This window comes from Chlamydotis macqueenii, chromosome 3 (assembly GCF_036417535.1).
Source record: "Chlamydotis macqueenii isolate bChlMac1 chromosome 3, bChlMac1.mat, whole genome shotgun sequence".
Classification (NCBI taxonomy): Eukaryota; Metazoa; Chordata; class Aves; order Otidiformes; family Otididae; genus Chlamydotis; species Chlamydotis macqueenii.
In genome coordinates this window covers 22567628-22579946 of record NC_141558.1, presented here as the reverse complement: position 1 = coordinate 22579946, position 12319 = coordinate 22567628, and the positions used below count along the sequence as shown (strand labels likewise).

The 12319-nt window shown below is 42.7% G+C and overlaps 1 protein-coding gene across 3 annotated transcripts in view; it reads right to left on the bottom strand.

Moving 5' to 3' along the window:
- ARHGEF10 (Rho guanine nucleotide exchange factor 10) overlaps nucleotides 1-12319 on the bottom strand; it is a 102653-nt gene that overhangs the window by 43722 nt on the left and 46612 nt on the right. For all 3 annotated transcript variants that reach the window (XM_086745219.1, XM_086745221.1, XM_086745220.1), the window contains one exon: nucleotides 12104-12279. In XM_086745219.1, coding sequence (XP_086601345.1) covers nucleotides 12104-12279 — 176 coding nt within the window. The remainder of the gene's footprint in view (nucleotides 1-12103; nucleotides 12280-12319) is intronic.

Below are 12319 nucleotides of genomic sequence, written 5' to 3'. Positions count from 1 at the left end.
GTGGAACTAATTTTCTCAGTGCAAACAGAAAAGGAGACCTTTATGTGGCATTTTCATATACAAGCGATCTATTTCAGCAATGGATAAGCAAAGCTGGCAAAAAGATTACGAATATTGGTAATACCAGGAACGTTGTCATTCATTCAGCAGTTGATACTGATGCCCATTGTTAAGTATTATTCCCTTTCCAAAACCTGTCACACCAGAACACCTAGCTTTTGCTGGAAGGCTGGTGATGAGGATCCCCTGCTGTGCTGAAACCCTCTCTTGCACAGAACTTGACAAATCCAAGCACCAACTATACACAAGGGAGGCACCTCCATACCTCTGATCCCTTCTGCCTGGAAATTCTGTATGAGTGTCTGACAAAACAGAGGAGATTTTATTTTTAGATGCTGAATTACAAGCTTTCTGCATGTTGTGTTATGTAAGCAAGGCCCTTGACAGCTCCCTCAGCATCACCCTCCTCCTATTTGTGTCTTTGCACTTGCTCACTCATGCTGCTCCTGTTTCCATAGACACCTCAGAGAAGCAGGAGTGGGTTATGTTTTCTGATTTCCCCTTTATGAGAGCCTTTTAATAGCCAGTTGGAATTTCAGTAAAATAATTTATTTTAAAAAAAGTAGTCTTGTGAATCTGAAATTCTAGTTTAAGACCTAAACAAGACCACAGGTCAATTTAAAGTTCATAAGAAAAAAGCAAACTTTCTACCTTACCCGTTTGTTCTTTCATGTCAAATCTAACTCATGATCTCCACAGTTGCATGCTCCCGAAAAATCTGAGCCACCGTAGCAAACCTATAGCTCACCTGAGATTACATCATACTCTCAAGTTCAAACTACACAAATATTTAGAGAGTGGTATCAGACTCCAGGTTTGGAAATAGAAGCAAATGGAAAGTCATAAATGGTCTCAGAAAACACGAGCTTAGTTGGCATCCATCAACGAAAAGCTGAGCAGCTACTCACATGTAGCTTTACAGCACAACCCTAAATTAGAGTTAGTAACCTAGTCCAGAAAGAAGCAGCACAAACACATACATACTATTAAGTGATAAGCAATAAACTCCTGAGATTACTAGAACACAAACTATTATTCAGACATGGGGTAATTAAGCTTAATTACCAATACAGTCAGGACATATAATCATCAACCAACATGAAGAGCATTATCAGAAACATGAAATGACATTATTCAGTCTAATCATACTTTAATCATATAAGCACCTAAAGGTAATCTTTATGAGCTTAATTATTGAATCTGATAATCTAGCCTCTAAAACTCTTTAATGTATTTACTCTTACTGCCATGCAAGACAGGAGTTCTTCAAGGCCTAATCACAGACGAACCAAGTCCCACATGCCATACAGTGCATATAGAGGAGAGCTTGGAAATGAACCTCCCAAGTCTCAACTCTCACTAATTATTTTTAACACACTTCACCTCCCTGTCAGCTGTTAATACCTTGCTCTCTCTCAACTGGTAATTACACGAATGCTGTCTTGCTATATGCTCACTGTGTCAGAGCTGAACACCAAAGAAACAGGTTGCACAAAAATGACAGTCCAACTACAAAACTGCTTATTCACACAGCTTGAGTAATACCAAGATAAAATCAACATGCATAGTGCTATACTGTTTGTGAGTAAAATTATGCAAGACCACCAAGGAAACACAAAGCCTCTCGAGAGAGTGAGAAGTAGCTCCCACACTGAGAGCATGGCTTCAGGATTATATTAAACTCCAAGTAATCCTGACTGCGCAGGGAATTTTAGAGATAAGACGCCATAAATATTTTTCCTGCTGACAGAAGCAGCTGTGCTGTGCTGGAGATGAGGCAGGAAGCAGAAGCAGTAGGGAGAAACACTGGAGCCCCGATAGGCTGACATGTGTGGACCCCATAGCCCTTCTCCTCAACATTATGCTAGATTGGACAATGGTCAGGTGTCTTCCTGGACTACATACTGACTGCAGGTACGGATTAGAGGAACTCCAGTTCCTGGCTCTGCTCCCACAAGGAAGGAAAATCCTGGAAGCAAAGAGACTTTAGAGTGAAAGAAAAGAGGTGCCGTGGCCGTTTCCTCGTAAGGAGGGACAGGGGCTGCAAAGGACCTCTGGGGTGCGCCTGCCTGGGCATGAAGGGCAAGAGAGGAACTGGATGTGAAAGGTACTGTGAAAGGCTGTGAAAGTACAAGTGTGAAGGCATTTAAATGATGAAAGTACTGCAGGGATCTCAAGACAGGTCTGCACGTGATTGTAAACTGGCCAAGCTGCCAGAGGTTTACACTGGAGTTCCCACCAGAATATCTATAACAACTCACATGGAAATCTTACTGTAGGGAGTTTATCTCCTTCTTTCATACTCACTTGCTTATAGCTAGGTTTCTACTCATTTTGCTACTCTGTGTCAAGATGTGGCAGAGACCCCTGGCAAAACAGAAAAGATTTATAGGAGGTGAACGTCAAGCCCTATAACCACTATAAAGAGTACAAAAAGAGAAGAATCTCGAACTAAGTGGGTGAGACAAACACGTAAGACCTAATTCATTCTACACCTAATCTACCAGTGGAAACATATATATCCACTTAACAAGTGAACTGTTTGGTGTTGCCCAGTTTGCTCAGCTGAACAGGCTGTCTGGAGGTAGATTTATTTAAAATCTCTGGTATTTTGTTTGCATATATCAACAATAGTTTGCATTTATTACATCCTTTAGTGTAGTGTATTACTTTCTATAGTTTGAAAACAAAGATTTACATTATTAGTCTATAAATATTTCACAGAGATGAAAGTTAGTTCAACTAGCAATTCATGCCACGTCATCCTTTTTAAAACTTTATCACCAACGCTAGAGTTGATATGCCACTTAATATACAGTCTCGCTTACTCTGGACATTGTATTATGATTGTCCAGCCTTAAAGTGATGATAAAGTTTTAAGGCTTCCCCCTCCCCGCCTTCTCCAATTCTGTATTTCTCATTAGACAAACCAGCAAAAAATCAGCTCTAATGGCAATGGCTATCACAGTAGCACTATTTCTGTTTTTGAGAAGAGTTGCCCTTCCACTGAGCAAGACGTTGACAGAAACAGAATGCATAATGTAGCCCATCAAACATCCCTACCTGTTTCCCTGGCAACACTCAGAGACCTACACAAACCAACTGCATCAAGCAGAATGAAACTTGAAAGAGAGGAATCATGCCTGCACTTCAGCGTCATGTCACTACAACATTTGACAATAAACAAAACCCACAGAGATCAAAACCACAGGCGAGTGGAAGTGGAACACAAACGTATCCCTGGAAGTCTAATCAGGAGAGGAGAGAAGCCATGGTTTAGCTGTGCTGAGGTTTAATCTCAGGTATGAACTGTAAACCTGTAAAACAAAAAATAATACTAAAATTCTGCCATAGACATAAACATGCTAATCTGTTTTTCTTTTTCATTTTACTGTTATCTCCTACGCTCATCACTGCATGATATATAGTACAGATGGGTCTTGCTCATTTTCTCTTTCTGCCTTTAGCCATATGGCTCAAATTAAATGGTTCTTTGCTTAAGTAACAGGCTATGCTGTATACAGCTCCTAATCAACATGATCAGCAGCAGAAGACTGCTGACAGGCACTGGCTTCCCACCCAGAAATGGCAGGATGCTTAGCTCTCTCCCTTTGCTTCCTTAGAGTCTCTGTAGTCCAGTCATCTTAAATAAAAATTGCTGTGAAAAACTTTTACAGCTCACCCTTTTTATTCTTGGGAACCAGAAAACAGACAACTCAGGGTGGTCACTGTTGCTGGGGTACCAAACAGGCATTCATTTCGGCACAGAAACCGCATTTCATGACTCATCAACAGTTTGTGTCAAGTGCTGCAAGCTTGTAATAACACGTGCCAGGAGTCTGAGAAACTGAAACTCTAGCCAGTATATTTGACTTTTGTTCCTACATCCCACTTTAAAGAGCAGTGAAATACATGTTGTCATAGTTCAGCCCCGATCAGGATCAGACTACGCAGTCTCTCTCTCTCGCTCCCCCCACCCTCCAAGAGAATAGGGGGAGATGATATAAGGAAAAACAGCTCGAGGTTTGAGATAAGGACGGGGAGAAATCCTTAAAGTTACCGTTAGGGGAAAAACAGACTCGACTTGGGGAAAACTATTCATTTATTTCTAAAACTAGCAGGAGAATGAGACAAGGAACAAGATAACCTCCCCCCACCCCTCCCTCTTCTCGAGCTTAACATTATCTCTACTACCTCCCCTCCCGAGCGGCACGGGGGGGGGGGGGGAAAGGGAATGGGGGTCGTGGTCAGTTCATCACACGTTGTTTTACGCCGCTGTGTCATTGTCGGGGGAAGAACTCCTCGCATTCCTCCTCTGCTCCAGCGTGGGGTCCCTCCCACGGGCCACAGTCCTTCGTGAAACTGCTCCAGTGTGGGTCATCTCTTCCACAGGGTGCAGTCCCTCTAGAACAGCTGTCCCAGTGCAGGCCCTCCACGGGCCACAGCCTCCTTCAGGCCTCCACCTGCTCTGGCGTGGGGTCCTCCACGGGCTCCAAGTGGATCTCTGCCCCTCCGTGGACCTCCATGGGCTGCAGGGGGACAACCTGCTCCACCACGGTCGTCACCACAAGTTGCAGAGGAATCTTGGCCAGGAGCTGCATCACTCCTCCCCCTCCTTCTTCACTGACCTTGGCATCTGCAGACGTTCCTTACAACAGGCTGGCAGACGCCTCTCAGGATCCTTTTTACATCTTGTTCACCTCTCATCTCCTCTCCACTTCTTGCAGCTGGGCTGGGCCGAGTTGGGCCCAGTCGGCTGCCTGGCGGGAGGCCAGAGGGTGAGGCCTGCAAGACCCATGAGGCTCGCGCCTCCCCCTCTCTGCCCCCCGCTCAGCTGCTTCACATCTTCTCTTTTTTTTTTTTTTATTTCTGTTTTCCCCTACTTAAATACGTTATTGCAGAGGCGTTATCACAGGACATTCTGCTACCAATTGGCTCGGCCTTGGCCAGCAGTGGGTCTGCCCTACGCCCGGCCGAGTCCACTGAACAAAGGGGAGCAACTTCTAGCAGTTTCCTACAGAAGCTACCACCTTAGGCCCCCCCTCACTAACAAAACCAGAACACATGTATTTTCAGTGATTTTATATATAGATGGATGACTTCAAGTGAAGGCTAACTTCTGATTCTTCTAGAGGAGAATATAGTACATTTTGGTAAAAAGTTACAAATTTGCCCTTACGTATACTTTTCATATTTTTGGAAGGCATATATAAAATATGTCATATTAATATGACATATTAAAAAACAAGTTGTATTCATTGCTCTTTCACCCACAGAATCATAAATGAGTTGGGTTGGAAGGGGCCTTTAAAGGTCATCTAGTCCAACCCCCCTGCAAGGAGCAGGGACATCTCCAACCAGATCAGGTTGCTCAGGGCCCTGTCCAACCTGGCCTTGAATGTTTCCAGAGATGGGGCATCTACCACCTCTCTGAGCAACCTGTTGCAGTGCTTCAACACACTCATTGTAAAAAATTTCTTCCTTCTATCTAGTCTGAATCTACCCTATTTTAGTTTAAAACCACTACCCTTTGTCCTATTTCTACAAGCCCTACTAAAAAGTCTGTCCCACTTCACCCATCCTCGTTTTATCAGAAGTGTACAGGTAACATTTAACTTTCTTGGTGCTCTCTTTCCATAAATTCAGTCCGACTTCTCACCCTTTTAGATTGAATTAGTATCATTCACTAGGATATAGCTATGCAGTAAACTTCCTCAAAAGCCAAAGAAAAAAAAATCTCCAGTAAACCAAAAACCAAGGAAATAGTCAGCAGATCCCTTCAACTACTAAAGATCGTTCAGGATGAAGTAGCATACATTAGCAAAAAAGGTAACATCAGAACAAATGCATTAATTGCTTTAGATGTTTACAGCACGTAAAGTAACAAAGACAGAAAATTCTCAAAAAAAAAAATAGTTAGCAATAACCTAGTACTGGAATAGTCACTGATTCTCTTTCAATTCCTCTATGAGATAACATGATTATCAAAGATACCAATTTCCTGTTGGTAAGTTTACGTGATCTGTCACCTCCATTAGACTCTCTCTGGACACAATAGATGTCTGAGGTCCTTTCAGTGTTTAGGGTTCCCACCCAGAGCACAATATATTTTAGGTGAGGAAAGTGAGGTACAGAAGTAGCAAGACTCACCCATGAACATACAATCAAACCCATGACAGAGCAAATATTAAAATTCAGGAGCCCTTAAACTTGCAACTCATTTCCGTGGGTCCATAATAAATGGGTTACCTACAGCTATCCTGGGGGGGGGGGGGGGGGGGGGGGGGAAGAGAAAAAGAATGGAAAACCTCAATATCCTAGCTGTGAATGCTGAATCCATTACTTTCAGTAGTACACAAACAGGGGAGGTGAAATCAATGCATGTATCAACACAACTGTGTGGAAGAATATAATTCACTAGTTAACAGTACATAAGGAAGATATGTAATCAAGGAAAGTGTCTCCTTTTGAGTTTTTCAACCATTTATAACCTAGGGTCATCCCCTAATACTAAGCACATAATACTTTTGCTGAGCTCTTTTCAGGTCTTGAATCACAGTTCTTGTTTCTTTCATTTAGCAATCTACCATTATAGTAGTTTTCATATCTTACCGCAAAAACAAGTCAAATGTCCCCATAACCACCTAAAATACGCTTCAAATACCTCTTACTGAACTCCATTACACAATTCTTCCAGCACAAGTAAATTAAACCCAAGAATATGCAACTTCCTGTTCATGCCAAAAATATTATTTTCCTATACTAATTCAACTTTTCAGTACTATGCCTGTGCTTCTGCACATGAACCAAGTAAGGAGGAGAACAGCAATAGCCTACCAGAAGCAGTATGTGGGTCTACTAGAAAATAACTTTATCTTGCATCTTCCTGCAAATGTTTCTACAGAACAAAATTAACGCATCGGGTTTCCCTGACACACAGAGTTAAGATAACTATTTCTACAGGAACTGTACAGTTGGGATGCTGGAGACTCATGCTCCACAGACTCAAGTAAGACTAACTCCAATACATGAAACAGGACTTTGCCTGACTGGCTCAGAGAAATGTAATCCGATAAATGTGCTGGGGTTTTATTTATTTTTTTTTTTTTTTTGGAAGACTGAGAATGTGAAATGTTTTCTGCTTTAAATATCATTACAGGAAACAAAGACAAGTTATAATTGCACTCCACTAGAGAACAATATTAGAACCATACAAATAAAGCACTCTGCCAAACAGCTGAGACCTCAATCCTTCTTCATGTTCATAACTAAAAGAACTCATTTTGCTGCTAGGAGAGAACAACAGGAATAAGCACATCAAGGACAGGAGCAGCATAGCAGAATACACTCTAGGAAAATTTTCCTGTTTTCCTCTCCACACCCTCAGGCCACACAGTTTCTTCTGCCAAAAGACAAAGGGCTTAAAAAAAAAAATACATGAACTTAACAACCCCTAAATGTGTTCTCCTCTAGAATTCAGAGACAAAAGACTGGAATGCAAAGCAGGACTGGGTGAAAAACTGCAAAGTCTGATTTTGCCAAGTGAAAACCAAGTTCACACATCCCTTGCTTTCCACCTTAGAATAGTACTAAAGCATGCCCTTGATTTATTCATTCTCAAAAAACCTTTAAATCTTTCGACAGTTGCATATTACAGCCTGTGTGAGATTAATTCAAATTCAGCTATTAATTCTTCTGTAGCACCCAGAGTTAAGTTTTTATCTTCAAACTATACTATCCTTTCTTGCAGCTTCATAGAAAGATGAAAGCACCGACTGCATTTAGCCAATAATAAATACTATGAAGGCAACTTATGACAGTTGCCTTCTCATAAACAGGACTTTGGCAAAGAAAAAAGTGCTATGATAAGAGAAATGCAACCAATAACCAGTGATCCTCACAAGGACACAACCAGCAACCATCAAGAACCCTTGCTAATCACAGCAGTAATGTGATAATATCAACCTTACAGCTGTCAAGTACTTAACCTGGTGTGCTGCAAATACAAACCAATATTCTCAGTCCTCCAGAAACAGAAGAGGTGACCCCCTCCCTACCACTTAATGCTTTTACACAGAATGATCATTATTCTGCATCTCTCCAGATCTCACAACCTGGAAATGAGAGCTGAAGATAGGGTCTGAGACATAGTTCTATGTTATGGAAGCAGGATTTTGTCTGTAGCATCCCAAATTGTTCTTGATCATTAGACGTTAATAAAAGCATATACTATGAGGCCACTGGGATTTCACCACAGCAATTCCTTGGTATACTCTGAAAACAGAGGGAAACATACTGTACTCGAAGAGCAGGTTCGGGAACATCTGAGAAACCTGAAGGTGCACAAGTCCATGGGACCTGATGAGATCCATCCACGGGTCCTGAGGGAACTGGCGGATGAAGTTGCCAAGCCACTGGCCATTGTATTTGAGAAGTCGTGGCGGTCTGGTGAGGTCCCCAATGACTGGAAGAGGGGGAACATAACCCCAATTTTTAAAAAGGGGAACAAGGAGGACCCAGGCAACTACAGGCCGGTCAGCCTCACCTCTGTGCCTGGCAAGGTCATGGAGCAGATTCTCCTGGAAACCATGCTAAGGCACATGGAGAGCAAGGAGGTGGTTGGTGACAGCCAACATGGCTTCACCAAGGGCGGATCGTGCCTGATCAATTTGGTGGCCTTCTATGACGGGGTGACGGCATCGGTGGACAAGGAACAAGCAACAGATATCATCTACCTGGACTTGGGCAAAGCTTTTGACACTGTCCCACACGACATCCTTCTCTCTAAACTGGAGAGACATGGGTTTGATGGACAGACCACTCGGTGGATAAGGAGTTGGCTGGATGGCCGCACTCAGAGAGTGGTGGTCAATGGCTCGAAGTCCAAGTGGAGACCCGTCACGAGTGGCGTCCCTCAGGGGTCCGTGTTGAGCCCGGCCCTGTTCAACATCTTTGTCAGTGACATGGACAGTGAGATAGAGTGCACCCTCAGCAAGTTCAGTGATGACACCAAGCTGTGTGGTACCGTCAACACGCTGGAAGGGAGGGATGCCATCCAGAGGGACCTTGACAGGCTGGAGAGGTGGGCCCATGCCAACCTCATGAAGTTCAACCAGGCCAGGTGCAAGGTCCTGCACCTGGGTCGTGGCAATCCCAGGCACAAATACAGGCTGGGCGGAGAATGGATCGAGACCAGCCCTGAGGAGAAGGATTTGGGAGTGATGGTGGATGAGAAGCTCAACATGAGCAGGCAATGTGCTCTTGTGGCCCACAAGGCCAACCGCATCCTGGGCTGCATCAAGAGGAGAGTGGCCAGCAGGTCGAGGGAGGTGATTCTCCCCCTCTACTCTGCCCTGGTGAGACCCCACCTGGAGTACTGTGTCCAGTTCCGGAGCCCCCAACACAAGAAGGACATGGACCAGTTGGAGAAGGTCCAGAGGAGGGCCACGAAGATGATAAAAGGGCTGGAGCACCTCTCTTATGAGGACAGGCTGAGAGAGTTGGGGCTGTTCAGCCTGGAGAAGAGGAGGCTCCGGGGAGACCTGATAGCAGTCTTCCAGTACGTAAAGGGGGCCTACAAGAAAGATGGGGAGAGGCTGTTCAGTAGGGTCTGTTGTGATAGGATGAGGGGTAATGGTTTTAAAATAGAGGGAGGTAGATTTAGATTAGATATTAGGAAAAAAATTTTTACAATGCGGGTTGTAGAACACTGGAACAGGTTGCCCAGAAAGGTGGTGGAGGCCCCATCCCTGGAAACGTTCAAGGCCAGGCTGGATGAGGCCCTGCGCAACCTGATCTAGTTGGGGAGGTCCCTGCTCCTTGCAGGGGGGTTGGATTAGATGACCTTTGAAGGTTCCTTCCAACTCTAACCATTCTATGATTCTATGATTCTGTAACCTAACTTTATGACAACTGCGAAGTCATGCAGTTGCAGGCTGAGAATGACAGTATTTTGCTGGTAGTGCTTTGTAACTTGTGGTAAATATCCAATAGTCTCACCAACGATGTGATACTATCATGACTAAAGATCGTGTCATTATCAGCTACGACATGCAGCATCTTGGTGGGTGCAAATAAACAAGCAACAGTGAATCATTACACAAAGTCTTACCAGTCCTTTCCCTCTGCAGGAAGGCTGTATTTTCTGAGCTTCTGTTATCTTTAGCAGCCAAGAAGACTGGAACTAAGGGGGCAACCCTACAGAATAACTAACACAATTAGGTATATATTCAAACTTGTCCATAGAGGTCAATTTGGACAAGTCTGCAGAGTAACAGCTAGCGCAGATATAGCAGTATATGCAAATGGCAAGGTTACGCTCTTCCTCTTTCATGAGTGATTACATTCAGCTTAGTTGGATCATTTGGCAGAAACGTTTGATTAAAGCTAAGGGAAGATTTATTAATTTGTATAGCCAGTATCCTACATATTTTTTTTTAAATTCTTATATTTGATCCCTTTTATTAGGAGAAAACTGAATCAATACAATGATCACAGCTTACCAAAACAAAACAATTAGTTCAGCTCATCTTTTACCTATTGAGTACCATTTAATCTGAAGGTTGAGACTACAAATGATGTACAAACTAATTTTTTTTTTTTTTTTTTTTTTGTGATCTTGTCACCAAACATCACGAAACTGAGAAACCTCAAAGCCAAGAGGCTCTAGCAGGTTTTACAGGACTGTTTGGGTGGAAGTTTTTATTTCTCCCCTCATGCTCCACTTCCTCATCTGACCTTCCTGACAGGCAAGGATTTTGTCTAATCTGTTGTGAAGCTGCTGCACAAAATCACACTAGGAATATTCAACAAGCTGTTCCTCCCACACTCACCTATGAGAGGGACTCCCAGTTCTAAGTAATATGCTCCCTTATATACACTCCTCTCTAGGTCATGTGTACAGCAGCTGGTAAACAATAATATAAAAGCTTTAATCTCATTGTCCAAGTAGCCCATTAATGCTTAAAAGGACTTACAAGAATGAAGTCATCCTCGAAACTGAGATCTAAGCATGTATAAAAATTTTCTGTCGCTATTTACAAAGGGAGGAGCAAGAAGACCTGACAATAACCATCCTGGAGAATACAGGGGTATTAAATGCTGCAGCTGCACCTCAGACCGTTCTGAAGTATAACATTTACACGTCCTTTCAGCACAATTGTGAGAAAATTCACGAGGCCAAGGGTGCAATATTAAAGTTAGTGTGAAATAATGCCTAGAGCTAGCACTGAAATCCATGTAAATTATAGTCCATTAATAGGGATCACAATCTCGATATATTGAATGCACTTAAAATGCAATATTTAAGCAAAATATATGATATAAAAATAACTCATTGCAAATGAAAGGCTAGCTACTGAGTGAACTCTTGAAATTCATACATCTCTTGAGGGTAGTTGGCAGGCCTGTAGGAGGGATTAACAAGCACAGAAAGAATGTACAAACTTCAGAGCTTGAGGTCGTTTCTGGAGAGAGGCTAGGAGGAAATTACCTATTGGCATACTGTTTCAAAAATAATAATTAAAATTAAAATTGACTTTTTTTTTCTGAAGCACTTGTTACTATGTTTGAAGTACTATGTTTTTTACTATGGGCTTGAGACAAGTAACTTCTACCCTGCAGTAAACACTTGTGCCTTGATTCTTATTCCACAGCAATGGGGTGACTGGTCATTTTTATTGAGAGAAACTTCCTTGCTTTAACTACGAAATAAAGAACATATGCATGACCAGCTACCATGGGACGGCTGGCATATCACACCAAAATCACCTTTTTGCAAGCCCACATGCCATCATGCTTTACAACTCTTTATACACTCATGCATAAACCAAACCAGAACAAATACAAGTAATTCATGTTGCAAGGCAGAAGACTGGCTATCACTTTATGGATTCTCAGTTTCCAAAGAAAGAGATTATATTACTGTTCATGTTGCAGAGGTCTTCATGCACAAAATGCTTTCCCTTTCAAGTAGTCCAATGAAATTCAAATATGGATTTAAAAAAAAAAAAGTCTGTAAAAGTAAATAACTCCTGTCACTTACTTGGCTTAGAGTTAATGACGACATTTTCAGCAGAGTGCTGGGGTGGAAACCTGCAGTTGTCTCCTTGGCCCTCGCTGCTGCCATACTCTATGACTTCCACTTGTCCCAGTGGTACACTCCACTTCAATAAATACCTCTGGCCAGTTGTCATGGTGCCACTGCTTTCGTAGGAAGAGCTGGAAGATGCACAAATTATTGCTGTGAAAAGCAACTATG